Source organism: Sorex araneus, chromosome X (assembly GCF_027595985.1).
Source record: "Sorex araneus isolate mSorAra2 chromosome X, mSorAra2.pri, whole genome shotgun sequence".
NCBI classification, from domain to species: domain Eukaryota; kingdom Metazoa; phylum Chordata; class Mammalia; order Eulipotyphla; family Soricidae; genus Sorex; species Sorex araneus.
In genome coordinates, this window is record NC_073313.1 from 183,144,643 (window position 1) to 183,162,713 (window position 18,071).

At 43.3% G+C, this 18,071-nt stretch overlaps 1 protein-coding gene across 25 annotated transcripts in view; it reads right to left on the reverse strand.

Annotated features, from left to right (window-relative positions):
* Nucleotides 1–18,071, reverse strand: part of CLASP1 (cytoplasmic linker associated protein 1) — a 242,752-nt gene that overhangs the window by 94,195 nt on the left and 130,486 nt on the right. For 12 of the 25 annotated variants that reach the window (XM_055123331.1, XM_055123325.1, XM_055123330.1 and 9 more), the window contains exons 12-19: nucleotides 17,373–17,518; nucleotides 16,186–16,321; nucleotides 14,079–14,149; nucleotides 12,203–12,262; nucleotides 9,015–9,092; nucleotides 6,711–6,878; nucleotides 4,638–4,687; nucleotides 3,195–3,365 (exon numbers count right to left, since the gene is read on the reverse strand). In XM_055123331.1, coding sequence (XP_054979306.1) covers nucleotides 3,195–3,365; nucleotides 4,638–4,687; nucleotides 6,711–6,878; nucleotides 9,015–9,092; nucleotides 12,203–12,262; nucleotides 14,079–14,149; nucleotides 16,186–16,321; nucleotides 17,373–17,518 — 880 coding nt within the window. Of the gene's footprint in view, nucleotides 1–610; nucleotides 635–1,109; nucleotides 1,158–3,194; nucleotides 3,366–4,637; nucleotides 4,688–6,710; nucleotides 6,879–9,014; nucleotides 9,093–12,202; nucleotides 12,263–14,078; nucleotides 14,150–16,185; nucleotides 16,322–17,372; nucleotides 17,519–18,071 lie in introns of all 25 variants that reach the window. The other 13 variants (XM_055123321.1, XM_055123318.1, XM_055123314.1 and 10 more) reach the window with 2 other exon arrangements.

Below are 18,071 nucleotides of genomic sequence, written 5' to 3' on the forward strand. Positions count from 1 at the left end.
AGGCACTTAACCTACAGGTGATGAGTACATGAGCGAGTATATATGCAGGGGGTATGTGTAAAGGATGCAGCATCTTTGGGGAAAAGAAAGGCATTATTATTATTATTGTTATTATTATTATTATTTTAATTATCTGATAGAAAACCTTAACTGTCTTGGACTTGCATAACTGACACCCGTTGAACTTTTCTTTTGAGAACAAGAAAGGCAAATTTGGAGAGGCCCACAAAAGCATGAAAGGAAAAAGAAAACCAAAGGAAACCAGAGCGAGGGTGAAGCTTCTGTGCAGCCCAAGGGTTGAGGCCTATCCATGAGGAGGACAGCACACACCATGACATGGACGCTCTTCCCCAGGTGGGCCATCAACACCAACACAGCACACGTCAGAACCCAAAGAAACAGAACTTCGACGACGGGCGAAGGAGGAGTGAGCTGAGGTGGGGGTACGATCGGAAGTCAGCGGGGACAGAGTGAAGAAGAGTGAAGGGGAGACAGCGTGCAACGTGCCATGCAGGGGCCCGGGGCAGACAGTGGACACACCACACAACACTTGGGGTAACAGGACCGGTGGGAGGCAGACACACCTCATTCACAAAAACAAACCGCTTACCCTCTGCTTTAGTGGCAGTACCATCTTTAAGCAAATTAAAAACAAGGGAAGGGATAACAAGGGAAGAGTTAGTCACACTAAGAAACTAAAAAGCAGAATGTTATTAGCTACGCAAAATGCCAAAGTCCCATTGGAAATCAAATTCAAAGGGAAACACGTTCAACAGCGAAGCGGTGTCTGAGGCAGGTCAACCTACTGGTCTGGCCGAATTGGTCAGATCAGGAGGTTGTGCTCGGGCTCAGAGGACCCGAACCCAACAGGGCACCGGCGAGTGGATGGCGTGACTGCTGTTCCAGCTTAGCCAACGGTTTCCTCTTAGGCGTTCGTTTTCCTCAGGACAAAGTACGAGCAGATTTAGGGGTGAGGTGGACACGACTAAAGAGCTAAAATACTAGAGTCACCCAAGGGCAGAGGCAAGAAAAAAAGCTCAGAGAAGCTGATTCTAGCAAGGCCTATTCCCACTACATCTCGAGCAGCAGAAAGCTGGCCAGCATGGTACCTGAGTCAAGGCCTATGGACTCCGTATCTTCCCTCATGTGTCTGGACTCTAGAAGTTTGGAAAAGGATCATCAGCTTTAATACTACTACCCTCCTGCATGGAAGTCATATGTCAGCCTAAGCAGGAATTCTAAGAACAGCACAGAACTATTACATTATAGTTCACGTTTTTGTTTGGGGGGCCTAAAGAAGGTAGAGACAGTTCTCAGGAAATGGTCAAGTGTCTATTAAATATTAGCATGGGATCTCATTAATACTCTGGCCCTGTGAGCTGGGAGATCATGGTGGGATAAAAATTCAGCTTCAGCTGCTTCAAAAAGGTCAACTGGGTATCATCAAACCCAAGGACCTTAGCGCTAGTGTTGGCTATAATGACGAGGAGTCAATGTGATCCATACTAAAAAATTTCAAATAGGCACTGAAAATCAAAGTGTACTGAATACCCCGCAAGCTGCTCCTTATTCATGTTTTCAATTAAAAGACATACCTAAAATATAAATTAAGGTGTACTGAAACACAAGTATATACTTAAAAGTTGGACTAAAATTAATAGGATCTTTTCACCATAGGAGAAGTCTAACTTCTCCCAAACTCATTAATCTTAAGCGTCATAAACATACCTACCAACTGCTGGATAGTTAAACTGTAGAACAGCACCTAGATTCCTAGACTGGGTCATGACCCCATGTGGGTGTGTTCCTGAAGGTGGGGGTGATGAAAAATGTGTTTTAAAAATAAATCTCTGATTTATTAATAGTGATTATTTGATATTGTGTGTCCATTTTATATGTTGGGGTCTCATAAAAATTTCTCAGGTAGAAAGGGGTCTCACTTAAGAAGCCCTGGATTAGAAGAGTTCTTACTAAATTTCTTCCCAATTGAAATGTATGGATGTCTGAGTATTTCTATAAAGAAAATGAGATTGACATAACAAATCTTCGAAGAACATATACCTCTCAAATGAACAATGTTCCTACCGTATCCAGTTCCCTTCATCTTAGCATGATAATATTCCAAATGACTTTCACATAATTTGTGTATCCCTACTAGATATCTAAGTTACAACTCAGAAAATTATGACAGTTTATGGGTACAGAAAACAGGCTCCAAGATTCCATGACCTGATCATGGTTTACCAAGCAAATAAATAGCAGGCCTGATAACCACTTGAATTTCTCTTAAATGCTCAAAACATTTTAAGAATATTCATTTGTAAACTGTTTGAAATTAAGTCTGTAAGCAGCATGAGTAGTTCCATCTCAATATTTCATGACATTTAACTAATACTCATTACTTTAAAATTCAAGATAAAGATCGTCTAGCTAAGTCCTCATATGTTGGCTTTGAACAACTTTGCTCTTACAAAATGCAGTAAGCTATAAGCCCTGTAAGTACACACATACAGCCTGTAAACTTGTATGTTTATAGTCAGTGTTGAGTGTTGAAAAACTAATAAACTAACCTTTAAGTTTGTCACATAGTAATTCTTTAAAAAAATGTTTAGAAAAAAAACCAAATTTTGTACTATCATTAGAATAAGTGCACATGGAAGGACGACACTTCCTTGGGCAGGTAAGGTCATGGTGATAAGACCACCACAATCCCCTAAAGATCCCCCTTATTTTTGTCCCCAAATCCTACCCCAATCCCCCAACCTCTACCACTCCAACTACACTTTCACAGTGAAAACTAACTACAACTGCCTCTGGCAAATCCTTCACTAACATTGTCTGGCTCTGCTCCCACGAGCTTTGTGGGCAGGAAGATGGCCTGGGCGCTGGCTGGCCTGCGGTGCAGGGGAAGCCAGGTGGAGAGAAAGGTGGACGGTTCCATGTCTCCGTTGCCTGTCCCGCCAAGGGAACAGTGTACTCACTCATCACCACCAAGGACGAGGCTCCAGGGAAAGAAAATACCCAACAAGCAGGGCTGGGAACCAGCAGGAGGTGGACAAAGTCAATGACAGCCTTGCAACCTCGAGAATTTCAATTATGTGTTTTCCCCCCTAATCTGCTCATTAAATTGGAGCAGAGAGTAAATGTCACCAGATCGAGAAAAACCAGGAGCCGAGGCATCGGGGTGTGATTACCTAAGGACGCATAGGAGCCGGGAGGCAAGGCTGCTGCGGAGCTGAAAGGTGTCGAGCCAGAAGCCGAAGAGACCTTGGATTTGGCACTGGCTGCCGCGTTCACATCGATGTCACTTCTAGACCGCTGGAGGGACCCGGTCGTTGCCACCGATTTGGTACTAACTGTGGAACCTTCCATGGGGCAGGAGGAAACATCAGTAAGGACCACATTAAGATTTGACCTGTACTTTCTGCGGCTCTGCGGAGATCCCGGCCAGCCGAGGACGTTGGCTTCCGAACCTACCCACAAGACACCCTCCTCCACACTCTCCTGGTGAATAAAATGCTTTGATCCCCCCTTCCAAAAAAGATAAGATTTGACATGCATTGTTCGAAATTATTTTGAATTTCTTGAAAACAAGTAGCAAGCATTTTTTTTTTTAAATAAAAACTCCTGACTACTGACGACAGACTGCAGGTAATGCTGAAGGATATTAAAAGTGAACATGGCTATACCCACACACACTGCCATCTGTTCCCCCGTAATCAGAGACTAGAGGCCCCACAGAAAAGGGCCATATGACTGGCTCAAGCAGCACAGGCCGAATGCAAACTGCTTCTATCTAGCCAGGTTTTAATTTGCTTGGTTTAGTTAGGTCTGGCTTGGTTCTTGAGTCACACCCAGGAGTCCTCAGGAGTTATTCCTGGCTCTGTACTCAAGAATTACTCCTGGTAGTACTCAGGGATGCTGGAGACTGAGCCTGGTTCCAGCGCATCATGTGCAAAGCAAATACTCTACCCACTGTACTATCACTCTGGCCCCACATCTAGCCAGTTCTTCCGTTTTCTCTTAATGTGGCAAAAATTACCCAGAACCCCTCCCCACTGCTACCCTAAGCAGGTTCTCCTCACTTTCGTATCAGAGCAAAGGAGGGGAGAGAGATGGTCACACGGCTGTTTCTCTCGTGGAGGCCCTATGCCATGGTGCCAGGGAGTCCACAGAGTGCTAATCCAGGGTCGAGCACATGCAAGGCTTGTGCTCTGCCACGTAAGCATCTTCCTGGCCCCTCAGAGCTCAACTCCTTTCTGCCTAAGTCACCCTGGAAATGTCTCTGCCTTGCACAGAGTGACCCTGAGAAAAGTGGAGCTCGGACGAGGACGGTGAGAGCACAGAGCAGGGCGTCACCCCAGCACCTCTCAACAGGAGCAGAGAGGAGGCCATTCATGGGCCACTGGCAGCACAGCAGCCTCTGGACTTTTGGTGGTTAAGCCTACCACATTCTCCCCGAGAGACACCCCTGGTTTCTGTCCCCTCATCCCATTCCACCAATTCCCAACCTCTACCACTCCAGTTACACTTTCACACAGAAACTAGCCACAACTACCACCTTTGGCAAATCCTTCACCAGGGGCAGAGAAACAAGCCCGGCCCATGGACTGCTAATTCATGTCTGCAAGTCCTACCTCGTGAGGTGGTGCTTCCAGTGGGACTTCTTTTGGCAGAGAGTGGTCGGCTGAAAATAAAGAGACTTCTGTTTACTCTCAAGTGCACACTTCATCTGCATTTACACAGGTTAGACTGTACCTATGGAAGTGTACCACAGGAATATACCATAGGAGACTGTGATACTGAGTGATTATCTCAAGTTATTTCGGACTCAACCTTTCAACTCCTAATTTCAACAGTTTTAAAACTTAACTTTCTAAGCCTGAAAGACTTGCACCTAGAGATAAACTATAAATAAAGAGGGAAGATGATAAATGCTGCTCCTTTCCAAATTTGTCTGATTCAAGTTGAGTTCTCTTAAAAAAAAAAAAACCTTAAATAATTCATTTATACTACTCCAAAACTGTATCCTAGGATAGTGATATAAATTTTCCTAAAAACTAATATGGCAGGAAGATATTAGTTTTTTAACTGGATGTTTAACTGGATCAAGAAGTTATAATAGGGGCTCAGAGTGATAGTACAGAAGGGAGTGTGTTTGCCCTGCACACAGCCAACCCAGATTCGACCTTCAGCATCCCATATGGTCCCCCAAACATCGCCAGGAGTAATTCCTGAGTGCAGAATGCGGAATAATCCCCCTGAGCATCACTGGGTATGGCCCAAAGAAAGCATTAAAAAAAAAAAAAGAAGAAGTTGTGGTATACACACAGCGGAATATAATGAAACTGGAAGGACAAAAATCATGCAATTCCCTGTGACATGAATGCAATTACAGAATATTATACTGAATGCAGTCAGTCGGAAGGAAAGAAGTTGGAGTGACAGTATAGCAGGTAGAGTGCTTGCACTTAGCTGACCCAGGTTCTATCCCCGGCATCCTATATGGTCCCTCAAGCCCACCAGGAGTGATCCCTGAGTGCAGAGTCAGGAGTATGACCTGAACACTGCTGGGTTTGGCCACCTGCCCACCCCATCAAATAAAGGGTGGGAGGAGGGGGAGCGGGAAGGGAATAGGAAGAGGGGGAGGAAAAGAAGGAGGGGGAGGAGGAGAGGGAAGGGGGAAGAAGGGGAAGGGGTGATGGAGGGGAAAGGGGAGGAGGAGATAGACACAGAATGATCTTTCACATCTATGGGACCTAAAACAAAAAATAGCAATAAAGCAACAAATGGCCAAAAGCCCCAGAACCAGAGCTGTTTCACAGTTATCTTATAGGGGTGAGGAGCAGAGGTGGTGGGAGGAATAGAAGAGGCATTTGGGAACTTGGTGGATGGCATTCGGGTGGATATAGTGCTGAAATGACGTCTGCATGAAACTACCACTAACAGTATTGTAAATCACAGTGCCTCGATACAGATTTAACAACAAAGAAAACCCTCCTAGAGTAGAGACCAAGGCCAGTTATTTCCTAACCTAACCCACGGTATCATCCAGCCTGTCACATCTAAAGTTGGAGGGTGGGGGTGGCTTACAACAGAAACAGAACAAAATACCCAGCCAGGATTTGTGCAATTCTCACTACACAAAAAGCATACCTGCGACTGGGTCTGGTAGCTGGGCATGCCGCCCCAGAGGACACGCACCCCCCCACCCCCCACTTTGTGCCTGTGGAGGAGGGGCCACTTCGGTGTCTGTACAGGGCTGGCCAGGGTAAACGGGTTAGGAGGACTGGTCAGTGGTTGGAACTAACCACAAGTGTGGGACTGAGGGTAGGTAAGACAGAGAAGAGACGAGTGTGACAATAATACAGTAACAGCTGGGAATGATCATGCTGGACAAGGGAGAAAAGTAGGTAGGGGATATTCTTGATAACCTTTCAGTATCAATATTGCAAACCACAATGCCCAAAAGGGGGGAGAGAGAGAGAGAGAAGGAGAAGTCAGGGAGAAAGAGGGGTGGGGGTGGGGGGAGAGAGAGAGAGAGAGAGAGGGAGAGGGAGAGAGGGACACTGGTGGTGGGAAATGTACACTGTTGGAGGGATGGGTGTTGGAATACTGTATGACTGAAATTAATCATGAATGGCTTTGTAATGCTCTTTAAAAAATAATAATACTTTTTTTTAAAAAAGAAGCACAACTGGATTCCTTACTTCAGACTCTCTTGGGAGCTAGAAGAGGAACGATCGGACTGCGGCAGGGACACGATGCTATCCGAGTTCTTCAAGTGGGACTGCAAGGCTTTCTGGTAGGAGGATTCCAAGGTGTGGTATAAGTGCTCCGCTTCTCTGCTGAAGTGACTGTGGAAACCCCAGTAACACCTACGGAAAACAGACAACTTCCTGTCAGCTCCTGGTCGTCACAAGTGAGCGCCACAGAATGCCACTGAACACTGTTCAGGACCCTCAGAGGTGACCTGCAGCATGGAGTAAGGTGCAGAGCATGAACAAAGAAAGCCCTGAATTCACGGCGTGCTGGTTTTTGAACACTGGCAAGTTACTTAACTTCTCTGAATTCGAGACAAGTTTATAAGTGGAAAATTAAAGGACCATGGGTGCTGGAACATTGTAGGACTAAAACCCAATCATGAACAGCTTTGTAAAAAAAAATAATAATGATTAAAAAATATATAAACTAAAAAAAGAAAGAAAGAAAGAAAGAAAGAAAGAAAGAAAGAAAGAAAGAAAGAAAGAAAGAAAGAAAGAAAGAAAGAAAGAAAGAAAATCAAAGGATCTAACTTGAGAAACTTCTTAGGAAGATGGAGTCAGAACATTTCGTGTAGAACATGCTTCTCAAGCCCCAGGGGTTGGGGGGGGGGGGCAGAGCGTGGGCAGAGTGGTGATGGCCTCTGTGCAGTGCGGGGTGCTTTCCAGGGGTGCTTAGTAACTGTTTCAGGAAAGGGGACAGTGGGCCAAACAGTTTGGGAACCTCTGATGTGGAGCTGAGCAATCTGATATTCACTTTTTTTTAAAGTACTTGTCTCTACAAACAAAAATGGAAAGATGGTCAGAGCTTGAAATCTCTTTTACAACTAAAGAACTAGAAGAAATTGGGGGTGGGGGGAAGGAGGTGTGGAGAGAATAAAATACTAAAATAAAAGCAGCACAAGCAGATTATTTGAAGCTCCATTCTTACTAGTTCTTAACAACTGCTGAGTATACCAGCTACTGTGTAAGAACTCCCGAGACGAAGCTGTGGGGAGCACTCTGATGCTAAAGTGAGGATCTCAAGGGCCCTTGGCACCCAGGGAAAGGTAAGTCGACTAGGAGAGCAAAGAGCAGCAAGTACTTGGGTAAAAAAATGTATTTTAGCAAACAGTATTCACACGTAAAACAATAATGTTCTAAAGGTGCTAAGGGTAAACTTTAACCTATGTCAATTAAAAGAGCTTCTCAATTAAGGAGTCAACAATAGGCACAAAATTAGCAATACTGGGGCTAGAGAGTTCAGGGGTTAAGGCTCTGGCCTTGCACATGGCTGGCCCTGGTCTGATACCCGGCACTGCAAAAGGTCACCCACGCACCTCCAGAAATGATCCGTGAGCACAGAGTCAAGAACAAGACTTGAGCACTGTTGTCTCCTCACCTCTAGTCCCCACAGCCCTACCCCAGCCCCCGCCACTGCCTGAGAGAATCTAAGTCATAGCAGGATTTACAGTCTTGATGCCAAGATCATTCCCAGGGAGACAGTGAACAGCAGGGACACAGCCACATGACTGCAGCAACATCTGTCCCATCAGCAAAACAACTGCACTGGCAAGTGCAAGTCAATTGTGATGACGCCCAAGCATCATGGAGATCTGTTCCCCAAACCAGGAGTCACTAGTCACCACAACTCCTGGAAAGACATGAGATGTGATCACAGGGAAAGAATCTCATATCCTGATCAAATAAATCAAAGGTAGTACGATACATCCAACAGGCAATCCAGACCCTGGTTTCGTTAACTGCGAATCTCAACCCCTACGAGTCACAAATTTTTAAAAATTTGTTTTACAATATGGGGCCCCAGAGATAGTACAGTGGGTAAGGCCTTGCATACAGCAGACCAGGATTCAATCCCTGGCACTCTAGATGAATCTCCAAACCTAGCCAGGAGTGTTTCCTGAGTGCAGAACCAGGAGTTAGCACTGAGCACTGCTGAATGTGGCCCCAAAATAAAATAGACAAACAGCACCACTACTCCTTGACCCCTGAGCACGAGCATGCACACGTGCACGCACGCTCGCGCGCGCGCGCGCGCGCGCATACACACACACACATACTTCAAACTTGTTTTACAATAAGCATCTTGGGCCGTGGAGAGAGCTCTAAGGTCGGGAATTCATGCCAAGCATGCAGAGGCCCTCCGTTTAATCCCGGGTCCTACACTGTTCCCTGAGCATCTCTCAGGAGAAGCCCCCAAGCACCACCATGTGTAGCCCCAAATCTCCAACAGACAAATAAAGAAGCACTTACTTTCTGGCTTCTATCCTGGCTTCAGAATCAGCGTCATGTATTCCCTTCTTGATTGTTTCGGCTAATACTGATATATGTCTAGATATTTGGAAAAGGAAGTGGGAATAATCAATATACGGTTACATACAAATGATCAGAATTGTGCAAAAGAACTTGCCAACAGAGTCCTTATTGACCAGCATAGCAGCTTAAAAAAAAAATCAGAACTCTCTTTGTGGGTCTTTTAACTTTATCTTGTGTGCCACTAAGCTCCACTACCTGTCCTAAGTTCCTTGGTAACCCCACTCTCACAATTGAAGGCTTTAAATAACTGACACATTTTCCAGTTTGATCATTTCTGAACCTAAATCACAAAACCCTATTTTTCTATGGTTAGAAACTAGTTTCTATGGAAATTCAGAGAAAGATAATTTTAATACTAAAGAGATCATCAACGACACATATATTTGATGCTTTTTTCACTGCTATTTAACATAAACAATGCCATAAATTATGCAACCATTTTAGAAATAGTCTCTTGAGTTATGCTCTACCGTAGCTGAGAAGAAATCACAAATTGTCTCTTTGAATAATTAGCAGTTCTAAGAAATGGGGAATGAATGTAATGAAGAATTTCACTGAACAAAAGCTATTTAACCAAACTTACCAGATGATTTACTCTCATTTCATCAACCCTTTCAATAAGTGTTTATTGAGCATCTGCTAAGTGGCAGACGGAGATATATGGGACTCTTAACACTTTCCTGTGCTATCCACCTATGCACACATTAGTTCCCCTGTCCTCATTCCACTTCCAACCTCTAGATTCTAAAACTACAACTAAGAGGATATGATACTTGGGACTAAAATACAAGAAAAGTGCTGGGAAAAAAAAAAGTGACAAGCACTCTAGATTCAAAGGAAATTTTCTTTTTCTGGAGGAATTCTCTTACAGGTTTGCCTCTGTTTTATTTCTAACTCTAACTGTCTGGAATAGAACTCCCAAGAATATTCATTTGGGGAGGCTGGAGTGACAGCACAGCGGGTAGGGCGTTTGCCTTGCACTCGGCCGACCTAGGTTCGATTCCCAGCATCCCATATGGTCCCCTGAGCACCGCCAGGAGTAATTCCTGAGTGCATGAGCCAGGAGTAACCCCTGTGCATTGCTGGGTGTGACCCAAAAAGAAAAAAAATTCATTTTGTTCAGATCATTACGATGACTTGAAAAGACAGCTCAACTGGCTGAACAGATGTTTTGCAAGCATAAGTCCGGGTGTTCAATCCCCAATCACATGGACCTCTGAGCACCACTAGGAGCAACCTGGAGCAGAGAACTGGGAGCAACCCCTCAGCAGAGCCAAAAAAATCAAACAAATCCCAAATCCAACTACTACTAAAACGGTTTTTAATATGCCATAAAGGTCTTCAACAATACACTCTTAAAATGGATGGCACCGAATCACCAGTTGTTTCCAAATTTAACACAGAAAAAATGAAATGGCAAGGAATGAACCTCAGAAGAGAAACATGCCTCTTCAAGAATTCTGCCATATTAGGGCTGGAGTGATAGCACAGCGGGTAGGGCGTTTGCCTTTCATGCGGCCAACCAGGGTTCAATTCCCAGCATCCCATATGGTCCCCTGAGCACCGCCAGGGGTAATTCCTGAGTGCAGAGCCAGGAATGACCCTTGTGCATTGCTGGATGTGACCCAAAAAGCAAAAAAAAAAAAAAAAAGAATTCTGCCATAATGAGATTACCAAGCAGTGCAAGGAGGGAATAAGGGGAGAAGAGGAGGGCTAGGGAAACATAAAGATGACAATGGTGAGTCTTGGGAACTTTGCTACTGGTGGAGGTGTAGCAACTTTATAGATCAAAACCATGTAAGTCAATGCTATTGAAAGTATGCTACCAATATTGCAATTTTTGTGGGTTTTGTTTCTGTTTTGGGGTCACACCCGGCAATGCTCAGGAGTTACTCCTGACTCTGCACTCAAGAGTCTCTCCTGGTGGTGCTCCAGGGATCACATGTGATGCTGGGCATCTAATCTCCGCCAGCCCCACTCAAGGCAAGCACATTTCCTGCTATGCTATCTCTCTGGCCCCAACAATTTTATTTCGTTTTTACTTTTATTTAAGGTTAGAATGATAGCACAGTGGGTAGGGCATCTGCCTTGCATGCGGCCGACCCGGGTTCAATTCCTCTGTCCCTCTCGGAGAGCCCGGCAAGATACCAAGAGTATCTCGCCTGCACGGCAGAGCCTGGCAAGCTACCCGTGGCGTATTCAATATGCCAAAAACAGTAACAATAGTTCTCACAATGGAGACGTTACTGGTGCCCACTCGAGCAAATCGATGAGCAACGGGATGACAGTGATACAGTGAATATTAAAAAAAAAAGCCGTAACTGTTGATACAATTCTAGAATTAACATTGATTAGATAACAAAGTGAATATTAAATAGATATAGAAAATCCATTTATGTGAACATTGCTATTATCTGATTCACAGGGTTGTTACATCCTTGTCTAAAGATTTACTAAGCTGCTTGTTGCTTTAGGAGGTGTTGTGCAGTCCAGAGACCACTGTTGTGGCTATGGAGGTGGGATGGCTACTGGGGCTTCCGGAATATGGGGAGTTGTGGGGAGGCTACCCACCCCGACTCTGAAAAAAAAAAACAAAAAACAGAGTTCTCAGAGCCTGGGAACAAGGCCCTAAGATTTATTCGCCCCAACATTTTTTATTTTAATTAAAAGAATTCTGCCAAAATTCTACTTTGTATCATGATGGCGAGTCGCTGTATACTAACTTGAACAAAAATAAAACTGCCGACTTTCTTTCTCACACCCAAAGGGATCCAAAAGAGCTCTCACAAATGAAGAAAATCTCTGTAAGGACCTAAGAGATGCATCTTGCTACAAAGAGCAATTCTCAGCATTCTTCTCACTGGAACAGACAGGAATGATGGGCAGCAAGAGTTGATCCAGAGCCAGAGTTAATCCAGGCTTTGTCACTGTCCTCATCTCTAGGCACACAAATATCTCACTCAATGGAATTCACTAAAAGCTTCTATCAATACTATGTGTCTAACAAAAACTAACCGAAGTGGCAATGCAAAATCTCATGCACAATGTGGGTTAGACTGCTCACTGAGGTATTAAATCTCGAGATTCAATTCAGAAGGAAAACCATCAGCAAATGAGGTACTCACCTTTCCAGCGAATGTGTCTGCCATTCTTGTAAAAGTAAATCTAAAAATTCAAAACAGCGCCTAAAAATTATAAAAGAGATGACTTAGTAATGTCTGTGTTCATAAAAATAAAAGCTTTTTCCTCTTTCAAAGACCAACAGTACTCTTTACTGCTGGAAATGGTAACAATGCCAGTGCAAAACACTTTATTTTTTTAAATTGAATCCCAGTGAGCTACATAGCTACAGAGTTGCTCCTGGGCGGGTTCAGTAATGTAATGTTCAACACCAGTCCCCACACCAGTGCTCATTTCCCACCACCAATGTCTCTCTCTTCCCTTTGGGCATTATGGTTGTGCTAAGCACTTTACTAAGGCAGTTCCAGAGAACAAAATTCTAGTGATTAACACTAAAATCTACACTAAAATCCAGCAGTGGGTCATAACAAAGATCTGCACACTTCATAGGAACTATGCCTTCCAAGATAGAAAAGATTTCTGAATTTCTCCTGGAAAACCTAAAACAATAGTGAAAACAACAATAATAGCAAACTCTAACAATATCTACTCTTTATGAGACTTCTACCAAGTTTCAATCCCCTTCCTTAAATGACAGCAAAGTCACAGAGGAGACTGCACAAAGGTTCTCTGCAAACAAGACAAATAACAAAGCAGCAACAGAAGGGGTAAAACTTCAACAAAAGTCAGCCAGGTACTAAAGTTTATTTTTATCCTTCTACTCTGCACTCTGCTAACTGTATACTTTCATTTTGTGAGAGAGAGAGAGAAGGGGGGAGAGGGAGAGGGAAGAGAGAAAGGGAAAGAAAGGAGGGAGAGGGAAAGGGAAGAGAGGAAGGGAAAGTAGGGAGGGAAAGGGAGAGGGAGATAGACAGGGAGAGGGAAGGAGAGAGGGAGAGAGGGAGAGGGAAGGAGGAAGGGAGGGAGAGAGGGACAGGAACAGGGAAAGAGAGGGAAAGGGAGAGGGAGGAGAGAGGGGAGGGAGGGACAGGGACAGGGAGGGAGAGGGAGAGGGAGGGAGAGAGAAAGAAAGAGAGAGAGACGGAGACAGAGAGAGAGAGAGAGAGAGAGAGAGAGAGAGAGAGAGAGAGAGAGAGAGAGAGCAGAGAGTATTCTGCTCCACTCACTATAATCCCAAGGTCAGGAGCAATCCTCAGAGAGCGCTCTATTGGATTATTAATTTAGAAATTAAGGTGTTCAGCGGGAGCAGCCAATTTCTCTCTTCCTGGTGCAACAGAGTTGGATGCACCACGTTCCCCACTCCTGACTTTAACTTCCATGTATGTTCAAAAGACACATAAGGAGCCAATGATGCTTAAGGTGACATCCTGCCTGGACAAACCTGGCAGAACCAATGTGACAGGCCAGGGAAGGAGGAAGCAGACAGCTTGGCAAAGGTGCACTGCATCTTAAAGAGCATTTTTACCAGGCAGAATCTGGACTGAATTATGGGAAGGGGTTGGAGGAGCAGCAGCCTAGTCCTGCCATTTACTTCTCCTGCCTCCATCAGTACTGAGTAAACCACTAGTCAATTTTAAAGTGCTTTTCCCCTCCTGTTGCATGGAGTTACTGCCCTCACTCAGACCAACAACAGAGTAGACAATGTCAGGGGGAAATGTGCAGGGACAGGGGCTCCTTTCTTCTTCTCCCTCCACCCATTCAACTACTCACCCCTTCCAACACACAAATGTAAAAGCAACACAACACTGTACAAATTTACTTCCCAGACGAAGAATGTAGATCATGACCCTTCAATGCTTTTACTACAGCTCTCTTATCTAAGATTAAACTTCCCAAACATGAGCTTTCTTTTCTGAAGTCAATTTAATATGATCTTTGGATTTAAAAAAAAAATAATGAGGGAACTGTTTAAACATTTACCTTCTAACTGCAACAGACTTGGAGGTACAGTTGCTTGTTATGACAGGTATTAGCCTAGGGATGTGTGTATGCTGTGGAGAAAAACGAAAGAGAGGAGAACAGTTGAAAAGACCAAACCAAGACAATACTAATACAAGAGAGAGAACAGTGGGGAAGGTGCTTGATCCACAGCATCTCCTATGACACTCCAAGGAACACTACGAGGAGTAATCCTGGAACATCACTAAGTATGGCCCCCTAACGAAACAAAGACAAGGACTTTATTGCTAACCTACTGGAATTGCATATGCAGGTCTAAGAGTTTCATTGATTTGTTTGTTTTGGGGCCACAATATGCACTCAGGAATTACACTTGGCAGTGCTCTTAGAACCATGTGGGATGCTGGGGATTGAACCTGGGTCTGCTGCATGCTAGGCAAACATCCTGCCTGCACATCTCTCCAGCCTCACAATAATTAAAAAAAAAAACACAACAATTTATTGAACATTGCCAAAAATTATGATAAAGACTACAGATGCCATTATATGTCTATGAAGTAAGTGTAAAGTCAAAATATATTGTTTAGTAGCACTGTAGCACTGTCTGCAGCATTGTCTTCCTGTTGCACTGTCTTCCTGTTGTTCATCGATTTGCTTAAGTGGGCACCAATAATGTCTCCATTGTGAGACTTGTTGTTACTGTTTTTTGGCATGTCAAATATGCCAGAGGTAGCCTGCCAGGCTCTGCCAAGCAGGAGGGATACTCTCAGTAGTTTGCCAGGCTCCCGAGAGGGACGGAGGAATTGAACCCAGGTCGGTCATGTGCAAGGCAAACACCCTACCCGCTGTGCTATCGCTCCAGTCTAAATGATCTGAGCAGTAGACATCAGACTGAGTCAAAAGTGGTGAGCAGACCAATATACCTCAACATGTTTCAATGAAAATGTCCAATATTGTCCAGAATTTGATTTCACATTTTAAATTAGGCTGTTCAAAGCATCTACAAATAAAAAGAATACTAATCAACCTACAATGATGGTATATTTTAGCTGACATCAACAAAGCCTAGTTTCAAGGGTTGCTTCTGTAATAAAGGGACTTGAAAAGATGAGAAGGTGATGTGAAGAACATTTCATTCTAAGTCTTTCTAAACTAAAACCTGCACATAAATTACTTAGAGAATTGTTGAAATGTAAATAAGTGTTTAGAGAAGTTAAACAGCATTTTTGTTCTGTGTTTATACGCAGTGATATCTGGACACAAAAAATATATATTCATTCAGAAGTAGATACAGATGGCCACTTTTATTTTTTTCCGGTTTTTGGGCCATACCCAGTGATGCTCAAGGAATTACTCCTGACTCTACACTCAAAAATAACCCCTACAATGCTGGAAAAACACCGGAGATGCTGAGGTTGAAGCCGGGTTGGCCATATGCAAGGCACATAAGTGCCCAACCCACTGTACCATTGTTCCCCAAAATGGCCTCCTATTTAAAACCAATGGTGAGGCTGAGAAAATTACGCAAAGGGTGAGCACACACTGGCCCCCAGCACCATGGGCCTGAGCAGAATCCTACGTCCCAGCCAAGCAGTGAAAGTCAGGCTGGAGACCTGGGCTGGGCAAGCCTGAAATAGTCCCAATGCCCCTGAGCAATACTTGGGAGGCTGTAAATAAATAAATAAATAAAACCAACAGAGTCAATTATCAACACCTCACTCATGACACAGTATATCCTTAATTTATATTATAGAATGTATGTGTAAAAGTCTATGTTGTTATTAAAGGGGGGCATATTGGTATGCATATCATGATTTTTATTATATAAAGTCACTCTTGTGCTGGAGCAACAGCACAGCTGGTAGCGCATTTGCTTTGCATGAGTCTGACCCAGGTTCGATCCCCAGCATCCCATATGGTTCCCCCAGCACTGCCAGGAGTAATTCCTGAGTGCAGAGCCATGAGTAACCCCTGAGCATTGCTGGGTGTGATTCAAAAAGAAAAAAAAATATATATATATATATATATAAATAATAAAGTTACTCTCATGAAAATGCCTCCCATATTGATCAATCACTAATTAATATATCACATGCTTAGTCTATGTATAATTTCAAAATATGCTTACCCGAATGATTAACCTAACAGCTACAACACCAGATGTGGCCATGATTTTGGCACTGTTTGGAATTAAATTAAAGATAGTTGGCATAATGGCTTCAGCTCCATGGTCAAACTTATTCCCCAGGACAGATGATAGATGCCTAAAATAAAAAATAACCACTGTAATTTTACTTCTTACAAACAGTAAAATATACAAACCACCATATTTTAGAGATTTTATTTTTAAGTTACCTGGGGAAAAGGATAGTGGAATACAGAAGATACTTTTAAAATGCTTCTAATTACATGTGGAAGACTTGATATGGAGCCATTAGCTTAAGAGTTTGCTTCTTTTTTAAAAAATAAACCATTTCAAAAGTCTTAAAAAAGGAAGAAACAAATCCATCATATACCAACAAAATAGTAACATGAAGAATGATCCTTGCCTTTTTTTGCTTTTGCCACTTAGTTTATTTCTCTGGTTTGGGGGCCATGCCGGTGGTGCTCAGAGCTTGCTCCCGGCTCTGCACTCAGAGACTGTTCCTGGTGAGGTTCGGTGGACCATATGCAGTACCAGGGATCAAACTCAGATCAGTCGCATGCAAGGTAAGCACCCTGACCCCTGTACTATCTCTCTAGCTGCTCTTTTACTTTTAACAGTGTCCAAGTTTCTGTATCTGGCGCTAGACGAAACTGCAAACCAGATGCAATGCCTCCTTACTTAGGCTGCCTCTCTGAAATACGGACATACTTTCTACCACCGAGGCTCTAATTTCAAATATTGATTCAGGTAAGACTTTATTGCAGTACATGCCTCCTATCATTTTAACTTTATAGCTACAATCTTCTCCTAAGCCACAAACAGAATTTTGATAATCATGCCATATTCTTCTAGCTAAATCAATGAAAAAACAGGTTTATAAAATCACACTTTGATGTATCATGGCATCAAGCTTACAATAAAGGCTTCAGAGCTAAGTCACCGAATACAAGTGAAAATCTGTTGTGTATCTGCCACAACTGGCTAGGTACTATTGTGATCCCACTGGCAGAGAGTAACTGGAATGGGTCTCAGTGACTAGTCAGAAGTGAGTTCCAGAGACCTGGCAAGCACATTCAACGAGCCATCTCTGAAGCACGCTTGTGCCTTTCGAGAAATGAAGCATCAACAAGGGGTTTTATCATGAGAGAAATGAAACGAGAAATCCTTACCCCAAGGTGATACAAGCCTCCCGCACGACCTGAGAGCGCAGGTCCTTAGCAGAGAGTTTAAAGGCTCCATCCAGAAGACGCAAATGTTGAAAGAAGTTATCATACTCAGCAGCACCAGCCAAAAGTAAAGATCTGATCTTCTTCAGCTGGCGGGTAAGAGGACACTGAGTGTTAAACAAACCTCTTAAAACAGAAAATATGAGACAGCATATGTCATCAAATATGAGGTCAACATCAAGGTTAAATGACCAAGAAACACTTTCCAAAAAGATTCGGTCAGGTAAACATTAGCTACTTACTAAACAAATCTACATAGAACATTAAGAACCAACTATTCTGATAATGTAGTATTTGGTGATCACTCCTAAGTCATTTAAGCACTATAAAAATATTTTTAAACTAGGAAACAGGTTCTGATAATAATGATGAAGTAATCAAAACCTTTATCTCAGCTTGAGACAGCTCTCCCTTAAAGTAACCTTCCCCTACCCACTTCTAATCATAGAAGCAAACCAATCCTACAGTATTTTATATCACTATTAAAAGGTTAGTCTGAAATTGAAACAGACTATAACAGGTACTTTGTTACCTCTCTCCTTACTAGCCAATCAGTATCTAGTACCTTTCTTTTTCACAGATAAGCTAAAAACATCCTCACCTAAGTGCTCACCAGTGCATTTATTTTCATTAATCTACTCT